Below are 23,927 nucleotides of genomic sequence, written 5' to 3'. Positions count from 1 at the left end.
ATGGAGATGTTGTGCAGCTTCGAAGCCCTGAACCTCCCTGGTCTAATGCTTGAGCATATCCACAAAATTTTAGGAAAGGTGTTCACGGAATGGGTTACGGATACTTTCTCACGGAGGTATTCAAGCATTTTCAAATACCTCTCAGTGTGGGAAAAATGGGGACGGTTAAGCAGACTATCTCCGAAAGTACCTTGGTTGAGTGTGAATGCATTGAAGGAAGAGGCTATCCCAAGAGCAAGGTGACCCAACTTATTGATAATCAGGATCAGCTTAAGCACGAGATTGAGGAGCTTACTGTGCGGTTAAGTGGTAAAGAGGCAGAGATTGTTATACTCAAAGCAGAACTGCTTACTGCACAGAGTGAGGGACCTGGTTCTTCAGTGGTTCAAGCTCTGGAGAAAGAGAATGCTGAGTTGAAGGCGAAGATAATTGCCCTGCAGGGCAAGGCCATCAAATATAATGATGCTGCCAATGCACGACTCGCTCTTGTTATCCAGTCCCTGTCTCATCCTCCCCCCTCTTCCTAGCCTGTTGAACAATTTCCCCCTGTGTCAATTTTTTTTGTGTGGCTTATCACTGTGTTGATGGATATTCAGTTTGTTTTTAATGTATTAATGTTATGATGGCATGCCTGTTAATTTATTCCTTTGCTGTTCTGATTATCTTTATTTGTGCATGCTTTTCCCTTACTGATTGATTGATCTTTAGCTTTGATCTTGTTCAGTATTTCTGTTTACATCTTTGGTTTACTGCATATCTTTTTTATGATGCCAAAAAGGGGAAGTAAAATTGTGAGTAGCTAAATGATAATTCAGTGGGGGGGGGGGGGGGGGGGGGGAATATGTAGTGAGGGAGAATGTACAGTGAGGGGGAATATAAAAAGGGGGAACAAAGTTGGAGAAGATCTTAGATCATTGTTTGTCATCATCAAAAAAGGGGAAAATGTTATTTGTAGTTTGACAAACTTAGGGATCTTGTAAAGGTATCAGGTTTCTTACTTGAGTATTGCAGATGAAACAAACACAGGGACCTAGTAGAGGTACCAGACTCTCATGATGACGAGCCAGTTGACTGTCAACTGGAGACGGTACAGAAAGTAGGTGCACACTTCCCGATGGCGTCAGAAAGTGTGACTTTTCAACCAATGGCAAAGAGGTTTAGGAAAGTGACTTGTCCATATAAAATGCACTTTCCTAAACATTTTTGGTAGTTTTTGCAACTTGAGAGAAACCTCTTCAAGAACATTTGCAAAGGCTGCTAGAAAACAAAGGTAGAATTATTCCAAGAACAACAGCAATCTCTGGAGCTTTTCGTGTAATTGTTTAGGAAATACATTCTCTTGTTCTTAAACTGTAAACTATTCTTGAATCTATAAAGGAATCAGTGTGTAGTGTTAACAGTCTAGGTTGTCCAAGTGGGATAGCTTAGTGGGTAGATAGTTTTCTACTTAACGTGAGATTAAAAACTTTTTCTCACATTTGGTGTAATCGTGTTTTACTTTTGCTTTTGAAGATTAGTGAAAACGATTGAAAATCCCGTGAGACAGGTCGTGGTTTTACTCCCTTTAGCAAGGAGGTTTCTATGTAAAATCATCGTATTGATTTTACTGCATTTAACTTTCTGATTTTATTCATTAGTGTAGTAAGGGACCTGGTCCATTACTTGTTAAGTGAAGGCATATATTCTATCAAGTATTATATACTTCATTTTAGGAAGTCTATATTAATATATAGGATGGGACACGTGTCCACAAATTAATTATACAAAAATTGAGAAGAATCTAAGTCAAAAGTTGAATTACAAAAATATCTCTTGACTATTAATTTATTATCTTGAAATTATTTAACTAATTTTTTTATTAATATTTATTTTGGAATCATGAATTTTGACTCTTCGTATTATGATAATAACACTCCTATGTATAACTAGACTTACAATCTAGTATTATTATAAGTGGGAAGCTCCCATCTTCAAAGTTGAATTACCATTTAGCCCTTATAATAAATTAAAAAGTAATTAAATTTTTAATTAAATACTAATCCATATTCATATAATCATATCATATACTCCTATTTAATTAATTAAATATTAATCATGTCAAAAAGACAAAACTTAATCCAAATAAATTAAAAAGTAATTAAATTTTTAATTAAATAATAATCCATATTCATATAATCATATCATATACTACTATTTAATTAATTAAATATTAATCATGTCAAAAAGACAAAACTTAATCCAAATAAATTAAAAAGTAATTAAATTTTTAATTAAATACTAATCCATATTCATATAATCATATCATATACTACTATTTAATTAATTAAATATTAATCATGTCAAAAAGACAAAACTTAATCCAAATAAATTAAGAAGTAATTAAATTTTTAATTAAATACTAATTCATATTCATATAATCATATCATATACTACTATTTAATTAATTAAATATTAATCATGTCAAAAACACAAAACTTAATCCAAATAACTAAAAAAAACACCGAATCAGTCCAAACATTTGCAACCTTTGATTTGCCCTTCATTTTGTAACTTTTGATAATGCATGCATTTTAGAAGTGTAACCGTAACCTTTGAAATGCCTAAAAGTTCATTTATTCAAGGACTTTGTAATATATCAGATACTATTAAATGTGAAATTATCAGAAATATGAGTTCGGAGTTGGTTTTCCATGCAAAAACCTTAATGCATTATATCCATATTAAGGGAAATGAGTAATTTTTTTGTGAACTTTTACCAATTAGAATTTTGGTTGATTCAATTATCTCTAATCTATTATTTTTTTTAATTATTATCTTAATTCATTATATCCATATTAAGGGAAATGAGTAATTTTTTTTTTGTGGATTTTTACCAATTAGAGTTTTGGTTGATTCAATTATCTCTAATCTCTTATTTCTTTCTTAATTATTATCATTTTTTATTGAGGAGTATACAAATTGTCATAGTTATTGAAAATTCTTCAGATATGACAGTATAAATAAGTTTGTACTTTTCAAATTTTCATCTTCTTGAATTCTCTGATATTTATTTTAGTAATAATTTATAATGTTTTCACCTTCTCCTTTTGTGCTTCTTTAATTATTATCTTTTGATCTTCAATTTAGATATACCGATCTGGAATACCACATTCAAATTTATATTAGCAAGTATTTTGAAGCTAAACTCACACAGGATTTCAACAAATAGGCCTATAAAATGTAAGCCTTTGACATATATTTACATTTATTATAAAAAAACTATCTAATTTTTTCTAATTATTCTGCCTTTCACCTTTTTTTTTTATCAACAATTGAAAAGTTAAAATTTGCAGGATACACAAGAGGGCAATGCAATTGTATAATGTATTTTATTATTAGGTCTATATTGAACTCATTTTCTATTACCATATGAGATTAATACATAAAATGCTTGAAATAATTGTCTATATTGTACCTAAAAGATATTTGATTTTAAGTATAAGTTATATTTGATTATATGATTCTACTTATACATTATAATAATATTTTTTTTCAAATTTACAAATTGAAGTAGTTATAATTTTAAAAAAGGAAAAAAGATCATATACATGTAATTATAATTTTAATAGAACTTTTAATGTCAGTAATTACTAACTATCTATTTCATAAATAACTATTCCCTCAATTCAATTTATATGACACTTTTTGTTTGCAGAAATTCTAACTAGGTAAATTGGGGCAGTAGAAATCTTATTTATTTGCAACCTTACACCATTATTGACATTACTAATATTCATCCTAAAGAAGACATATATTAATTGAACCTTAAGGGAAGGAGACTACCATTTCTTAAGGATGCACCGCGAAAAACTATTAGAAGTAAAGTATTTCTTGCTAGCCAATGTCATTTGTATTCACACATAAATTGTGTTGTTGAAATATTAAAAAATCAATTAAACGGTAAAGTTGAATATCATTATAGTTTTACCGCTAAATTTAATTGTTCAAATCATACCTAATAATCTTATGCCCATCAATAAAGTCGGTCGAATAAGCTCACCATTCATCAGTTTAAACTTGCATTTTCTCCCTTCAATCTACTATAACTAACTTGTATTAATTCAAAATATTTTTAAAATAAAAGCGGATATACGTGCAACGCACGTGTCCTAAAACTAGTGTTAAAATATGAATGAAGAATGTAAAAGGAAGTTACTGTTGGAAGATGAAAGAAAGAAAATTTAATGAGTGAAATAAATTTTAGAGTTCCTAGACAAAAGAATTGTAGGAATGGTAAATAAAAATTTTTCTTGGATGAGTTAAATTTATAGAACAAAATTACGGAAACATGAAAAGACACATGAAAAATTAAAAGGTCAAATGTTATTAAAATAAATATAAAAAAAGATAGAGATGAAATTTAACTTTAAAAGATACATGGATCTACTTTAACTTCTTGTCTTTAAGAAATAATTACTCATTTGAATTTTTTTTAAATTTATGTGAGAAATTTGAAAGATATATATATATATATATATATATATATATATATATATATATATATATATATATATATATATATTAAAAATTTTAATTTAGTGAAGGAGTAAAATGGTAATTCAACTTTTTACTTTGGAGCTTCCCACTTATAATAATACATGATATCTTTTAAAAATACACACCAATTAAATTAACATGCGTGAATAAAAAATATTTTCTAAAAATATCTATTTCATGCCAAAACTCACCCTTAATAACGACAAGTTAGTATAATCTGGTTAAATCATTGACTCACTTATCAATAAAGAAAAAAGACACAAAAATGTTATCGAACTTTCAGAAAATGCTTATTTATGTCATTCGTTAAAAGTTTTGTTCATCTATTTCATTATCGTTTAAAAAAAGTTCATTAATGCCATTATTTTTTAACAGTGATTTTGTAAAACCATTTTTTACACGTAACTAATCATAATTCGATCACGTCATTAATTTTCTAGTGACAAAAATCAAAATTCTGAACAATAACTGAATTAAAGTAACTCACCCAAATAAAAACCTACCCAAATCAAGTCGGTTGAGGCACACCATTCATTTGTTTGAAGTTTGAGCTTTCATTTTTTCCTTTTAAAATTGTGTAATTAAGGGCATGTTTGGTACGAAGAAAAATATTTTCTGAAAAATATTTCCCAATTTTTCTATGTTGGCTTAAGTGTCTTGTCAAATGAACTTATTTTTCTCAAATTTAAGGTAATATGACAAAAAAATATTTTGAAAAACATTCTAAATTCATTTTTTACCCCATCCAATACGATGACCTGCTCAACCTTCCCCCTCGTATAGACGATCTTCAGAGTTATGGGATGTCAAATACATCGACATGAATATTTGAATTCCTATAGTCATTTGCTTTTTTCTCTTGGGTAATTTACAAATTTTATTCACTAGTTTAGAAGTCAATTACTTAGATTCACGTTTGTTTGCAATATTACGAATTTTATTATATTTTGAACATGGAATACATGTATCAGGATATATGAGATCAAAATTAGGTGTAACTTTGTTCTAGATACATTGTATTCATGTATCTAACTTTGTTGCTCACCTCCCTCCCTCTCATCTCATCTCACTCTCCACCATCCTCTCTTGCTCGCCTTTGTCCATATTTTAGTATGTTTGATAAAAATAATAAATGTATCTAGTTCTATGACTTCAAATCTGGTATGAAATTATTTATTAGTGATATAATATAAAATTATTTTAAACTATAGAAAGAAGGAAAACTTTTGCAAATAACCACTATGATAAATTTAATTGTGCTCCATAGTAGTTTGCATATTTACGGGCCAAAGCTATAGTTTAAGCTGCCTCATTTGTATAATTCATGGGTTTGTATAATTCGCGGGTACATTTGTATAATTCAGTTACTTTTATATAAACTCGAAATAACGAATTTATACAATTACAAACATCTTAAGTACAAATAATTATACAAATTATATTATACCAAAATTACATTATACAAAAGTTATATAAATTAGAAAAAATGCACAAGTACCCCTCAACCTATGTCCGAAATTCCAGAGACACATTTATATTATACTAAGGTCATATTATCCCCCTAAACTTATTTTATAAGTAATTTTCTACCCCTTTTCGGCCTACGTAGCACTAGCTTGAAACAAAAAGTCAACCGGCGTTGGACCCACAAGATAGTGTTACGTAGGCCAAAGAAAATTACTTATACAATAAGTTCAGGGGGGTAATAGGACCTTAGTATAGTATAAGTGTGTCTCTGAGATTTCGGACATAGGTTGAGGGGGTACCTGTACATTATCCCTATAATTTATATTATACAAACATGCGAATCATACAAAACTTAAAAGCTAAGCCACATAATTATAGCTAAGAGTAGTTTGCGAAATGTAATTATGGCAAACTATTGCTATGTTAACTAATCAACTAGTATATGTTTGTTTATACATATAATTTCCCTAGAAAGAATTAGTAAATATGTATATCTAATTAAATAGTTTTCTTTTAGCAACTTTCACATATAGCAAACATAAAAATCATATTTGTATGTTATAATTATAGTTTGCATAATTGCGCTCCATAGCAAACATAAATATATATTTCAATATATATATATATACAAAAGAAAGCAGTTGTATAATTTGTTTCTATTTCTATATACATATATAAAAAATCAATTGTATAATTTGTATTTCTATAAAGCGAGAAAGAGAGAAAGACAAAAGAAAATTGGGCAATGGAAGATAGTATTTGTATAATAATAAGTGTATAGGAAGAAAATATATACATTTGTATTTGTATATATAATTTTATCTCGCTTTTATACAAATACAAACACAATGTATATATTTGTGTTTGTATAAATTGAGAGAGGCGAATTAGAGTGACGAGCGAGATATGGGAGAGGGGAGAGAGGGGAACAATAATATATGTATATATACAATTTTCTCTCGCTTTATACAAACACAAACATATATTATATATTTGTGTTTGTTTAAAAACGAGAGAGGCGAGGGAGAGAAAGAGAGTGGCGAGTCAGATTCACCAGGAGAGAGGCGAAATAACAACAATATGCTATTGGGTACAATTAAATCAAACTTTATTTATAGCATTTAGTTGAATTAGTAATTTGCTATTATATGCAATTTCCCCTTTTTCTTTTGGGAAAATTGTATATAATAGCAAACTAATAACCTAAATTAAATGGAATAGCTAGGGTTTGATTTAATTGTGCTCCATAGCAAACATTAGCTAAAATTTGCCAGCGTCTCTCTCCCAAAAATCTCGCTCGCCACTCTCCATTCTCGCTCGCCTCTCTCGCTTTATACACAGAAGTGTATAATTTTGTTTCTGTTTTGTATAAAGCGAGAGAAAATTGTATATACACATGCAAAATTTATATCTTCGTGTTATATACTTAATTATACAATTTACAAACATTTTACTTCAAATATTACAGAGAAAAAGGCCAACGAATTATACAATTGCGAATTATACAATTGTAGTGAAATACAATTTTCTCTAGCTTTATACAACAAAAGTGTATATATTGTGTTTCTATTTTTGTATAAAGCGAGAAAAACATATATCTTATTGCTATACACTTATAATTATGCAATATACATACATTTTAATTCGATTCAACTGTATGCAAAATAAATTATACAATTGCAGCGAAATAGGCCAGCGAATTATACAATTTAGGCCAGCGAATTATACAATTTAGGGCAACGAATTATACAATTGTATATATATAGCAAATTATACAGTTTTATGTTTGCTATGGAGCGCAATTATGCAAAGTTTGCTATAGCATAAAAATATAAATTTTTTGTTTGCTATATGTGAAAGTTGCCCTTTTCTTTTATTGCGTTATCATTTGTATTGGGCTTGTCTTTTTTTTTGGGACCCAAACAAATTATCTGAACTTTATTTAGCTCAATAAATAGAAAACGGCCCAATGAGTCAAATTTAACAATAACAAAAAAAATTCTATGTAAAATACACATGCAACCAAACTAGTACTCTTCTTTCCACTTTTATTGGTATATTGCGCTTATCAAAAATTGATTTGATTAATTTTAAAATTAAATCAGATTATATTAATTCGATATTTTAAATAAAAAATTTAGATATTCAAATACTATATGAAAAGTACTATAAATTACAATTTTTTGCATATCAATATAATGAAAAGATACATCTTAAAATGTTAATCAAAGTTCTTATAATTTGACTCCAAAAATAGAAACATGACGACTAAAAGTGGACAGAGAGTGTGTGTGTGTATATATATATATATATATATATATATATATATATATCAATTTGTATAATTATGCTTGCATATATTTAATATATTTCATTATAAAGACAATTGGAACAGTGATGAAACAAATACATGTTGTTTTCTACTTCTCCTTTTTGGTTCCACCAAATATTCCATAGTTGAAAGTATAAGAAAGGAAGAATGGTTTGAATCTTCGTTTAAGCTGTTGACGTTCAATTCTAAGCAGCTTCCACCAATTGTCCACTTGCACTAACTCAAACTTTCTCTTTTTATATTTATTGTATATCTTCTATTTAGTGTTCAATATATATATTTTTTATATGTATGTCATTGTCAATTAATACAGCTTGTCCGTACGCGTATAATATCAAAATTAACCAAAAATATTATCACTTTAAAGAAAATATGGTGGAGGCAAAAATACACGAGATAGATATTGTTAAAATGATGATAATATTACAAAGGTTGGTTATTTTCTTAATTAACAACAATGACTAATAGTGAAATTAGCCTTAAACAAACTAGTTTAGACCGTTTGTTCGTCACGATGAGCATAAATGAAGACAATGGATAGAAGCAAGCTCGGATCATGTGAAGAGCTAAACAACAAGCTTGGGTGGGAGTGATGACGTTCGTGGAATAGACTGGTTTATTGTCGTTATTCATAGTTGAAGACGTATGCATAAGAAAAATTATTTAGATTTTGTTGTTTAGTTGCTATAAATATATTTGAATCGAGATGCTTTAATGGTTATAAATACTTGAATAATATGACAAATGCACAATCAATTTCTAAATACACTAAATGATGTGAATTATTTTTTGAAAAATTATAGTAACTTGATAAAAAATAAATAGAAAATTATAAGTAATATTACAAAAGGTTGTTTTGGGATAGGGCTCAGGCAAGACGAATCGAGACACATATTTATGGTTTAGTTATGTAAGGCTTATTCCTTAAGCATTTAATGGTACGTTTTAAACACGTCCAATGCCTTATACTTTGATGTTTACGCCTTGCCCCCGTGCTAAGTAAAATGTCTCACACCTTTTACAACACTGAATTTACAATATATTAAAATTTTTGTATACATCTTAAACACGTCTAATGCCAGATATCTTGATGTTTACGCCTTACTCCGTGCTAAGTAAAATGTCTCATATCACCCACTCAACTCACCTTTTAGAACACTGAATTTACAATACGTTAAAAAATATCAATGTCTGACATTACATAGCGTCGTATTTTAGGACGTTGAATTCACAAACACATTATGAATATCTTTAGGTTGGCTTTGCTAATTCCATCAAAAATGAAACTAAACAACATTGTTGCGTAGTTATAAACGAAAAAGTAATAATTATGTTGAGTTGACATAATGCGTGTTATATACATATGTGCTACTTCTTGATAAAGTTTTATTTTAAATGTCTATGATTACCATGTTCAATTCATGAACTAAAAATTAGACTAGATTAACAACAAAATTCAACTTATTAATAAAAATTTACAATTTGCAACTTGTTTAAATTTTAAATGATGATTATTATTTTTTGAACAAGAATGTGGGGCAAAATGGACAACTTGCAAAAAAGAAAAAGAAAAAAAGACAACTCAACCACAGCTCCCCTTAAGTCCAAGTCAAGACTCTTTATATATTCCTTCCCTCTTTTCTAAAACACAAAAAACCCACACAACACTTAAAAACACATATTCTCTTGTATATTTCGCCGGCAATATGAAATTTCGATCATGGATTTCACCTTTTTCCTCCGTCAACGCCGCCGCCGACCACCCTATTCCGCCGCCAAAAGGGATGTTTCCCGATGATGCAAGTAACTTCTCCGATTTACCCAGTAGTACTGCTTCACCGTCATTAGTTTCTCAAGAAACAAATTCTCTCAGCAGTTTACAGAGCAATCTCTCACTTTTAACTTTACCTTCTGTTCCTTCTCTACAAAATCTCTCCCCTGCAACTTTAAACCTCGCTATCTCCGCTCGTTGCGTAAATTCTCTAAATCCCAGAAATGCCCATGTCACTTTCCTTGCTATGCATAACAATCTGTTATATGCAGCTTCCTCAAATGAAATCAACGTTTTCGAACTCATAAATTTCGCACTTATCGATACTTTCAATAACAAAGACCCATCTTCTGGTTCTGCAAAATCTGTTAGTTTCCTCGACGGTAAAATCTTCACTGCGCATCAGGATTGTAAAATCCGGGTGTGGAAGTTGACACCCAATAAGCAGCATAAACTAATAGCAACCCTCCCGACGCTTGAGGATCGATTACGCCGGTTTGTGTTTCCGAGTAGTTATACAAATGTGAGAAGACATAAGAAAAAAATGTGGATCGAACATCATGATGCTGTTTCTGGGTTAGCTGTGAATGAGAATTTGATGTGCTCTGTTTCGTGGGATCGGTGTTTGAAAATCTGGGGAGGTTCGAAATTACGGTGTATTGAATCGATTAAAGCTCATGATGATGCGATTAACGCTGTTGTCGTAGGGAAGGACGGAACAATTTTTACAGGTTCGGCTGATAAACGGATTCGGGTTTGGGGGAAACCGTATGCGGAGAAGAAAGGTAAAATTGGATTAATTGCGACGTTGGAGAAGCATAAATCGGCGGTGAATGCATTAGCGTTAAGCTCCGATGAGTCTGTGTTATTTTCTGGCGCCTGTGACCGGTCGATTTTAGTGTGGGAAAGAGAAGACAGTGCGAATTATATGGTGGTTACTGGTGCATTGAGAGGTCATACGAAGGCGATACTGTGTCTGATCAACGTTTCTGATTTGTTGTTTAGTGGATCGGCGGATCGAACGGTGAGGATTTGGACACGTGGGAATCAGGGACAGTTCTGTTGTTTAACGGTACTTGATGGACATCGAACACCGGTGAGGTCATTGGTGGCGACGCCGGCGGAAAGCGGTGGTGTTAAGTTGTTTAGTGGAAGCTTTGACGGAGAAATTAAAGAGTGGCAAATTGTGGTTTCTAGTTCAAGTGGAAGTTGATATTTTTTTTTTCTTCTCAATTTAGAATTTTAGAAAATAGATTTTATGTACTAACAAGTTTTTTTTTTTTATAATTGTTTGAAATTTTATTTGGAATTTGGTGCTGTTATTTTATGCATTTTTTCCAACTTGACTACTTAGAGATAGTCAAGAAATTTACTAGGGCAAATGTTCAAGTCTTTTAAATCTTTGAAGTGTTTGTATAGTCAAATGTGTTCTATCTTCATATTTATATGATATGATTATATATATCAAATGTTTGACCACTTTAACTTATCATCTACGTACTATAAATTTTTATATCAATGTTTATTTTAAAGATCAATACTTCACTCTTGCTTTAAAAGGTCGAATGCTAATTATTCTTGTCTTTTAATATTTTTTTAAATTGTGAGATGAGTAACCATGGATATTATCTTGTTATTTGTTAATCTATATATGTAGTGAGTTATGTAGGTAGTGTTTTATGGGGATATTAGCGAAAATAATCCATATATATAATATTTGTTTGCTAGTATTTTCGATCTATATTAGTTACACGTCATATTCAGTACTATTATTATATATAGTGAATTATACGATCAATAATACGAGATGTTATTCATATTATAATATATCTTTTTTAGTATTGTTGTTTATTAGTATGCTAATTGTATACTCTACTCATTTAATACGATAAATCAAACGATCGATAAAAAATAATCTCAATATTATTAATTTCACCATTATTACTATATTTCATTTCATAGTATTCTTATAGCTATCAAACGAGCCCCAAGAATTAGTCTTTTATCAACTTGAATTTAACACATACTTATTATACAATAGTGTAAGGTGTTTTTACATGAGTTTTAATATAACATATAACCTTTTATTGACATTTATATATAAATAAAATAAAAAATGTTGTAGTAGTTCTATTTTATAGGTGATTTGATATGAGTGAGTAAACTTGTTTCAACGTTAGGGCTAGGGCGGCTCTAATAAAGTAGGTGAATTTGGAATGTTAAAAAATGGTAAGAAAAGAAAGAAGAATTTGGATAATTAATAGATAATGTTAATGTAAAAAGGTGACAAATTATGTTGCAGTAATCGAGATAAAGTCAACTCTTAATCATGTGACTAATCACGTGAAAATGAGTGATTATCTTCGTTTATATAATCCTAATTATACTCCTTGTAAACTAGAAATCAAGAACATAAAGACAAATTATTAACATTTTATAAACCACAAATTAATTAGTTGGCCTTTTCAAACTCTCTTTTTCTCTTTTAGTAAATCATCTTTAGCCTTTGTCTTTTACTTAAAACTTTGTTGTTGTCGAATACTATTAATTAGGATTAATTAAGTATTAATTCTTCTTTTTATATTCCTGAATTTGTCAGATGTTACTATGTATATAGACAAACAAGTTTATTGTCACCTTTAACAAGTCAATAAATCAGAATATTTTTGCCGACAATACGTTGTTAATTAGGAATTAGGGTTTACTTAATTAACACACAAATGTCTACTGATTATCAAATTAAGGAATTTAATTGCTACCCATTTGCCTTCAGAATCTTTTATTACACCGCCATTGGGTCTTCGATTGAAGATCATGTTGCCTTGACGGGTATTTGGGTATTCTGATTAAAAGAAATTTATTTATATATCGTTCGATGAACAGATAAAAAATAAGTTATTTATGTATAATATTGTATGACTTTTGGTTGATAATTTAGAATCATTTAAAAATTTTAATACATCTATAAATTACAATAAAATTTTTTATATTATTTGATGCATGATAAAAGGTAGAATTATTAAAACTTAAGTGAATTATTATTTCTACATAGCTATGCATATGTAAAATAATATAGAGTATACAAATTCTCTCACAAATATTATAACTCCAATCAACTACCAAACAATCTTAAAATTTATACTTGCAAATATATATCCCCACCCGAATATACAATCCTCAAGAGTACTTTGTCGGAGGAAAAAGAATTAATAATATTGAGATATAATATAATATTTCCTTTTATATTTAATTAGAAGTATTAGTTAATTTTAAATCTATTATTTATAGGAAAAATTATATGAATAAATATATTTTTAAAAATAATTACTGATTTTAGATATATCTTTTATTTATTATCATTTATAATAATACTGTGATAAATCTGTAATATGTATTAACAATGAATTATATATGCAATATATTTGAATTATAATTGTTTTTGAAATATATTATGTTTGTTTGGTAAAAAATTATCACATTGTATTATAAGTGTATTAAAATGTGTGATAAATTATCCATCATTAAAACTTGTATTATATTTAAATTATAAATTTATCTTTATAATATGCATTAAACTTGTATTATAAATGAATTAAAAATGATCAAGTGAAAAAAAAATGTTATTATTATAAATGGTAAATATTTTTTTATTATATTATATTTACGTAATTTTCCCTTATTTATATTATAGTAAAGGAATAATATAAGTTATTCCATATATATAATGAAATATTTTAATTTATTGGGATAACTTTTTTTTTTTATTTCAATATGAAAACCTTCATATATACTTAAAAAAGCAACCTTAGATATTACCAAAATAGGGGGAATAAAAGAAAGAATAGGTTAATGCATGGTTGAAAATGAAAATAGAAATAGGTGTACTGCACCAACTAACTTTAAGGTATGGTTCTGCAATATTCATTTTGTCTCAATTCAAAACTAACATTCTACAATTGATAAAGTGGCTACAAATGCCTTGTACGGATTAAGTAGGTACCTTAAAATAAAAGATAAATTCTAGAGTCGATATACGAAATAATTAAATAATATAATATTTTTAATATAATAAAGCTATTGTAATTCAATGGTTTCAGATGCTTAGAATGAGATAGTATTTGAGTGTTTAATTCTCATCAATTTTAATTTTGAATTTTTTTTTGTTTTGTTATTTTTAAATATTTTTTTGTGAAAATCCTGACTTCGCTACTAATTATAAGATATTGTTGTTTAAAATTCTCCACCTAAAATGTCAAGTAACATGAATAGTTATCTCACTATCTTTATAGTGTAAAAGCTAGAAAATAAGCCAAAAAATATATGACATTTATATATTTTTTTTTAATTTCTTTGATAGACAGTTACAAAATATAACCCATAGCTCGAGATAAAATGAATTCTTGTTCATACTAATTAAACTTCCACAAAAAATGTATTCTTGTTCATACTAATTAAACTTCCACAAAAAGAAGAATTCTTGTTCAATTCTTGTTCATACTTATTAAACTTCCACAAAAAATGAATTTAATTTCTTGTTCATATAAAACATCCACTAAATTAATAAGCTTCTTAATTAAGATGAAATAAATTCTTGTTTACATGTTGTCTTTACTAAAATAAATGATTGTTTCTTTGTACTTGTTATTTTACAAATTCAATATAGAAATAAAGTACTATTTTTCTTAGGGATAATGCTAAATGGATAAAAAAAATTGTCCAAAATTAATCAGAAATTTTAAAAAATTTATAATATCCTTTTTTAAAAAAAAATAGACTAATTTTTTTCTATTTTTAATTAAAAGGGTAGAATAACATAGTTTGAAATATTCTATTTTATTGTTCCGGTCAAATTCTGGCCAAAAGAATTTCCTTTTCTTATTATTCTCGAGAATTATTAGTCTTGAAAATATGAATTTGATCAACATTGAAAAACTAAATAATTAATTCATATTCATTGATCAATTAATTAATAAAAATGAATTACATTTAATTTATATTTATTTATTGAAAATTTGATTTAAATCAAATATTAAATAAAAATATAGTTACCTAATTTCTTAAAAGAAAGGAAAATAATGACATATAAATAATAACTATGAAGTATTAAACATCAATTAAATACGTCCATCAAAGTAAGAGGCTAATGATGTTTAATCATTTGTGACCAAAAAAAGTGTGTAGATCAAAAAGGGGCCAATAAAACATTACTAATTATTACTATCTCCGTTTAAAATTATTGTCATGTTGCGCTTATTGAAAATTAGTTTGACTACTTTTAAAGATAAATTAGATTATATTAATTCGATATTTCAAAAAAAGTTCAGATATTATAAAATTATATGAAAAAAACTATAAATTGTAAATTTTTACATATTATTATAATAAAAAAATACATTTTAAAATATCAATTAAATTTTTATAATTTAACTCTATTATAACAAAATAATATCGAACGAAGAAAATACAAATACTAATAGTATTTATCTATTTTTTATGAAAGGAAAAAAGATTGCAACTTGGCAAGTTGAATGTGTTGGAAGTGAAAAAAGCACACAACCCCGGTTACATTATATTGGTTTAGTCACTCGATGCATTTTTAAAGGATAAAAAATATTTTTTATTATACTCTCATTAAATTTTTTTGAAAAGTTGTAAGATTTAATTTATTCTTTTTAAAATCATATTTAATAAAAATAGAATTATAACTTTACTATATTAATTATTATTATCTTATTTTATATATGCTTTTTGTAAAATGGACAACTAAATAGAGATAAAAAAATATTTAATTACTGTAATTCTGTTCATGGAAATATCCCAATCCATCAAATATTCAGATTTTTAAATAATACGTACAAAAATTGAAATATGAAAAGTTAAAGTGAATTTGAATGATGAAGTGGAAAGAAAAAATCGATATACACAAGATAATTAGCATGTGAAAAGTGACAAATGATGTTGCAGTTACATTGTTGTAACATTTTAATTAATCATTTATATTATCTTTTAAACTAGACTATCAATTAATATGAAGACAAATTAACCTTTTATAATCACATTTAATTTGCTGCACTTTTGCCTTTTCAAACTATCTTAATTCCAAGTCGTAACTATCGTTAAGCTATGTTAAAAAATATTTTTACTAGTCTATATAACGTAATTTGTTGATGTAGGACATATTTTTAAAGAAAAACATTGAAGAACGATAGAACATAAATTAAAGACTACTCTTTATTATTATCTTTTTGATTATTTTCAAATTAGTCTATTAAAAAATGTAAATTAATTCATTAAATGAAAGATATATAAAAAAAAGTCTCGATCGTTTACTTAATAATATATAGACTTGAGAGAATAGCATGATATTTGTTGCATACTAAATAACGGAGGAATCTTTCTAAATATGTGATCAATTCGATTAATAGTCCGTTCAATCAAATTTGTAGGAGTTAAACATTTTTTTCCTTCAAAATGCTTATTATTATTATTATTATTATTATTATTATTATTATTATTATTATTATTATTATTTTTCAAAATAAAGGTATTTTAACTAAAGTTTTGAGTGAAAACAAGTAGAGAGTAACATAAACTTATTTTCAGAAATTACGAAATTATTTTTTTACCCAAAAGCATTCTTTGAATAAGAAACATATTTAGAAACACTTTCTAAGAACTTGTCCAAACACTAATTGTTGTTTAGAACTGTTTTAAAATTTATTAATCAGTCAATCACCAACAATCTCCCACCAAAAGTATATTTTTGAAAAAATTTAACTAAGTTAATTTAAAAAATTTGACCAAACACACTATAATTTTCAATAACAATGCTAACTAACATTGGCTATTTTGTCTTTTTACAAATAAATTAAATGTCGATTTTCATTTGTTTCATACTTAATAAATTCTTATTCTGTTTATGTATTGCTTTTTAAAAATATTCAATAAATTACATATCACCATAAAGTAAAAGGAAATCAGAATATATATATCTATCGACACCTTGGGGAATAAGGTTAATTTTACTTGATTCACACACAAATATCACATTCCATTAACAAAATATGAATTAAAGTATTAAACCACGTGAAATGTGTACATAAATTGGTTGAAAGTCTATGATTAAGGAAAGAAAGAAAGTAAAAGAAAAGAATATATGAAACCTCTTTAATTTACAGCTCCAATATAAATTATTTTTATTTGTTTAATTACCAATTTCAATTACTAAAGTTTTTATATTACACCTATAATGTGATGATTATTTTCATATAAAGTCAAGATGCAACTTGTAGATATTTTTGTTAGTAAAGTTGTGGAACAGATTGTGTGGTATCATAAAATTCAAACAACTTTTCACTCAAGTTAATATAACGTGCTTTGGACGTCGAATTTGAATGAGGAGAAGAAAAAGAAAAAGAATTCATGTCTTCAAAAGTAAATTTTATTAATTAAGTTAGATTTGCATAATCTCATTTGATCATATTTACAAAGCTTTTTTCATATTGTTTCATCTGTTTCATTTTATGTGACATCTTTTCTTTTAATTCATTTTAAAAATGCGCATTTTACTATAATTAGAAATAAATGTATGCATGTTAAGGCTTGTCTCTTCAATTGTTTATCATAAATACTATCCCTTCCTTATTCGAAATATGTTTAAACATTGATTTTGGTAATACGTTTGTTATATTTGTTAAAATCATGAAACTTCATACGTAATATTAATATTTAACACAACTCAACAAGTATGATCTATCGATCTACACCTGATTTTTCTATGTTTGGATTATAAATTTCCTTAACAAAATGTTAATTGCTTGAATGACTACTTTATTTGAACGAGAGAACAAAAATATTATCAAATCAATTTAATATTAAATACTTAAACTCAACTTACAGTTGGAAGAAATTTACGTCAAGATAGTTGAAAATGAACAACTGAAATTCCACCAACTTCAATTAAGAGGATATTTTATTAATATTATTAATTTGTCTTTACATGTTAAATTATATGATATTTAAAGTGATAATCAACTAAACAAATTATGTACTAGTAAACTTTGCTCTTGAAATATTATATATACTATGCTGAGAAACAAAAAAAAATTAAGAAATATAAGTGTGGAAAAAAAACAATAAAATAAAAGACACGAAATAAAAATAATATAAGATGAAAAGATGAAACGTTTTTAGAATTAAACCTGAAATACCGAAATTATTCCAACGATAAAATGTGTCTATTGTGTTTGAAGGGAAAAAATATATGTTTTTTCTTTTAAAAAGATATTCTTGTTATAAATCCATTGAATGAGTGAATAGTCTATAAAGTTGATACATAAACAACCATCCATATTCACTAGGTTCATGAACCTTTTTGAATAACAATGTATCTATTTATCATGATACTTAATATGGTGACTTTTGGAGTGATTTCTCACTCTATAAATATGATTGTTCATTCACTATTGTATCATATACACATGAGACTTACCTATATTTCAATATGAAGAAAATTCCTCTTCTTCTATCTTCTTCTTTTTATGATTATGTTTTTATGAGCTTGATTTTATAACGATTCTTTTTTATTTTATTTTTTATAATAGAAGATAACACTGTTTTACATGCAAATGTTTTTGAAGATTATTATTTTTCACATTAAATATAAATGTATCATGTTCTACAATTTTAATATTTAAATGTAAATTAAAAATATAAGATGAAACTAATAATACTGATAAATATCAAATTTTGTTATACATTGTAATTCTTACCAAATTTGGAGAGTAGTTTCCTATAATTAATTTACTTAAATATAATTATGATATTTGTTCATATAATATAATCTTAACCTATAAACCATAAATATGACACATATCTCTAATCTACATGTGCACTTAACGAAATGGAGACAATTAGAGGTAATGGAGGGGAGCCTGATCCTTCTTTTTTTGCACTTTTACATTTCAGTTTAATTTTATGATCTAAATTAGGCTTCTTCTTCTTAGTATTGATCTTTAATTTTTGTCTCTCGTAAGTCGTAATGTACATAGTAATATAACATTCTGGTTTACAATACCTTATTGGTAACCGTAATACTTATGCCTACGATATATTTTCGATATGTAAAGACCAAAGATAGGAAAAATATTATTGCTTTTTAACATATTATTTATATATATATATATATATATATAAATAGTGCCACTAGCTAGGCAAGTTGAAAATGAAATAGTAACACAAATTATGTTGTCAATCGATCTATGTATCTACTCCTATCTTTTTATCCAACTAGTGATCATATCTTTTTCTCTGTGGGAATATCCAATTTGTGGCTACTATTCTCTCATGTCTAGGGTATGTTTTGTACGGACCAAAATATTTTTCCTAAAGTGTTCACTAGTTTTCCTTTGGATTAACGAAAATTTTTGGGAACCATCAACCCTAAGAAGCACAAGTACCTTAAAAATATGAAAATTATTTTCCTAGTGAAAGTAAAAAAATAAATTAAACTAATTTCATTGTGAGATTCTCGCTAAAAAAGTCATTTAGTAGAAGGTTAGAGTTATGCAAATATAAATCATATATAAATTATTTACGAGGAAATTTATATATTATTTTACACAGGATCTTTTTATATTACTTATTCCACCTTCTATCCTGCATAAAATAATATATAGATTCACAGATAACTTATAATACATGTATTAGTTATGCAAGTTTCTGAATTACAAATCAAACACAAATGGAGCGTGTATATCAATATTAACGTACAATATCATCTATCGAGGAATCTTTCTGCAAATGTGTGACAATTTTGTTTGTCTCAATCTTATTTTATCCAAAATTGTAGCTCCGTTCAAATGTGCTTGTCATCTATAGTTAATAAGGACAATCACTTGGGCACGTAAAGACTAAAGTGACTATAAAATGATTACTGTTTTTCTTTTGTACGGATTCAAATGAAAGAGTTTGCTACGTATGTACATTTAAATGCACAAAATAAAGTACCTCATTTTCTTTCAAAAGCTCTAGAAAAAAAAAATAGAGAAGAAATTAAATATATTTACATTTTTCTTTCACCTAGTACCCCTGTCTTTTTACTTACTTAATTACTCGAACCTGCCTTTTGTCATATTACCATGGAGCAGTTATCATTATTTTTCATTAAAAGAACGTAAGAATTAACCAATTATTTGACTCTCGTACTTATAATTGTGTCACACAAAGTCAAACACAGAGAGTATAAATATACCAAATGTGATTCTTTATGTTTCGTAATTGAGTATCAAACGTTGCATAAATACATATTTCAATGCATGAACCAAATTGATAGCATGAGCAATTAATACTCAATTGAGTCCTAATTGTTTCTCCTATAATTATTGGTTCTTTAGTTTATACGTAAAAATGACAGGATTTGAACTCGTGATATTTGTATCCAAAACAAATATATGTGATCCCAAAGTCTCTTCAATTAAATGGAATAGTAAATATTATCGTACATGTATTGTACTCCACAGGTTTATATCTCTTTAAATACATGGAACAATGATGTTTGTAGAAGCTTCAATTTGTTGAAAAAAGCCAAACTGAGCTCCAAAAGCCTGCAATTCTTCTCTGTAAAGTGTTAGCACTAAATTGAGGAAATATATTAAATTATTACTATTTTTTTAATATACAAGAAAAAATATAGCAACTTGGCAAGTTGAAACTTATTGGAAATGAAAATATCATACTACCCCAATACATTGGTTTATCTTCTTCTTTTTTTTCCGCTCGGTGTATGGCCCATGAAACGCTTTGTATTAAGAAAAAATTCATACTCGTAATTGAAATGTAAAATCAGTAATTAAGAAAATGAACAGTATCATTCGCTGCACCATATCTGGTGATAATGAATTTATCTACTTATCTCAAAAACAATCCCTCTCTCCATATGCTCAATTATATTGGTAATATTTTAGTTCATGAAAATATTGCATGCAATCCATGTCCACCAATTACAATTCTCTGACTAGACATCATATATATCATCTTAATTAGAAACTAGCAACCTTCCCTATTGGCGCTAAAATTAATTTGCATGTTTTGTACTTAAAATAAGGTAAGTGCTAATAATAATTTTTTTAAGCAGATAAAATTTTAAGAAGTCTAAGTAAAAGTAGAACAATTTAGATGATAATAGTGTCAACTAAATGTTACTTATTGTTACATAAGGATTAAGGAGTATACTATATCCATCCATATTGCTCCCCTCTTTTCCTTTTGTTTCTTTTTCAATTTTTCTTATTGAAGTATTTGAAGTTTGAACATACAAATACTACTTGCTTGAGACTTCGTGAGTTTTTTCGCAAAAACAGATCTACAATAATAATAACTCGTATTATTATTGACTGTTATAAATTCTCACAAAGCAGATAAATTCTCATATTTTTACCGTTAAGAAGATGTAGAAATTCATACGTGTTGTATTAATATGAAAAGTATTTATACTCGAGGATTACAATAAGAAGAACAAACTAGTAGACTAACAACTTAATGAGCTCACTTAATTTATGAATGACCCAACCCGATAACTATTTCCAACACTTAATTTCTTTCCTCCTCATAAAGAAGCTAAATTAAGTTATTATTAGTCAAAAGAATTTCTCACAACCGACATACGTAGTTTTCAATACCTTATTCATATTACCCTTCAATTTTAATTCCATATATTAACTTTCTTGAAATAAATATAGTTTTCCCTACTTATCATGCATAATTAGACAATGTAACATGTATATGTCGGCAATTGCCTAAGCATGGTTGATTAATTGGACTTTTTTGGCCACTCTGGAAATTTTGACAATAAAGTCAAAGTAATAAGATTAATTAAATGCTTGAAATCATTGGTTTAGATGTCCAATTAATCACTTGATACAATATTTAGTAATAAATGCCCTTATTTAATTTTAGAAAATTTCTAGTACTACTAAGATTTAGTAATACATGTTTTTTGGAATCAGAGAGTATATTTATTATACTTGGAGAGTTGCATAATCTTTTAAGTTAAGGGTAAAATTGTAACTAACCTATGATAATCATTAGTGCCTTAATATGTGTGTCACTTTTAAAGTGGACAATTAAATAGGGACAGAGGGTACTCCCTCCGTCCGATATTGTTTGCCATTGTTTTTATTTCGAGTCAAACTATAAAAACTTTGACTAATATTTTAAGATATATTTTTCCATTATATTAATATGCAAAAAATTATTATTGATAGTTCTTTTCATATAGTTTTAGAATATCTAATTTTTCTATTTAAAATATCGAATTAATGTGATATGATTTACCTTTGAAAATTAGTCAAATTGATTTTCGATAAACACAATATGACAAACAATTTCGGACGGAAGGAATATTAAAAAATGTAATAACAAATGACTATAATTAATGATAAAGATAAATCAGAAACTAAGTATCTAATTATCCATGAATTTTATAAAGTGGATAAGTATTATTGGACATGCATTTTAGTATAGTGAACAAGTTTAGTATATATTTTTAGAGGCAATTAACTCTCTTTATAAATATCCATAAAATCTACTACAATCTATATAAACTTTAATTTTTTCTATAAATATGCAAATTTGTTATCGCTAAAATTTAATTTTACACTTGTGTAATCACGTGCCTACTGTGTTACATGCACTTAACTTTAGATTCACTTTAACTAGTCTGCACCAAATTAAATGTATGCAACGTATATGTGTTCATCTAAATGCACGAAAATAAATCATCTAAGTTGTTTTCTTTCATAACTTAGAAAAAAAATAATTACAACAAGAGAGATATTTAATTTCATATCAATAGCAAAATTATTTAACGGTAATTGAATTAATATCATTTCATTTAAAGGATATTGCCAAAGCATGTTCTTATATAAAATGTTGATTATAAATATTATATTTATATTATCGTTAAATATAATATAAATTAAAACTATATGTATTGTTATCTTTAAATAATAAACGTTAAATCCTTTATTTATTGTAGTGATGAATCTGATGACAAGTGCTAAAAAGAAGGAAGTCCGACTGGGCACCACGTGAAATTATGAACGCTTTCTTCATGCATGAATACATGCTTGTGTGCACACACTAATTTAATAGTATATGATTAATAATCAAGAAAAAATATTTTTACCAGAAAATTTGATCAAAATAATGTTTTATCTATGTTTTGAATTTTGATAAACAAGTTTTGATCTGGTGAAAGAGAGATTATATATTTAAAACTTTGAGATAGCCTCTTAAAAGTGAGAAAGATAAATAAATGTCTCACTCCCATGCAAGGTTTATAAATAGGACAAAACCTCGTAGGATAACTATCCTAGATTATACTTAGGAGTCGTTTGGTAAAAAATAAATAATGTAGGGATTAGCAATGTAGAGATTAGCAATGCAAAGATTATTTTTATCAAGTGTTTGATTCATTGTTTCTTATCTAATTTTGTGTGTGATTTAAAAGTTTTTTTTAAAAAAAAAACTTTCCAAGAAATTATACCCTAGAGTTATTATGAGATTTTGTATTTCATGTAATTGAGTCAAAATAGATAATTAACGGAGAATATTATTTTTTTATAACAATTTTAACTAGTTAGGAGAATAAAATTTTTATTGTCATGTTCACTATTTTCTCACTTAAATTATTTGAGAGTAAATAATTGTCATCTTAATAAACTAGAGTTAATAACTCAAAAGGTCACACAACTATAATGATTATAGAGAAAATTTATTGAACTTTGTTTTGTATCAATAAATTTTAAAAAACTCTTTATC

At 27.1% G+C, this 23,927-nt stretch overlaps 1 protein-coding gene across 1 annotated transcript; it reads left to right on the top strand.

Annotated features, from left to right (window-relative positions):
* Positions 1-9,026: 9,026 nt before the first annotated feature.
* LOC101249728 (protein JINGUBANG) lies at positions 9,027-11,591 on the top strand. The gene has a single exon (XM_004239106.5). It carries the CDS (start codon positions 10,042-10,044, stop codon positions 11,317-11,319), a length of 1,278 nt encoding a protein of 425 aa, XP_004239154.3. The 5' UTR covers positions 9,027-10,041; the 3' UTR covers positions 11,320-11,591.
* The last annotated feature ends 12,336 nt before the right edge of the window (positions 11,592-23,927 follow it).

This window comes from Solanum lycopersicum, chromosome 5, assembly GCF_036512215.1.
Source record: "Solanum lycopersicum chromosome 5, SLM_r2.1".
In the NCBI taxonomy this organism is placed as follows: Eukaryota; Viridiplantae; Streptophyta; class Magnoliopsida; order Solanales; family Solanaceae; genus Solanum; species Solanum lycopersicum.
This window is presented reverse-complemented; position numbering and strand designations above follow the sequence as displayed.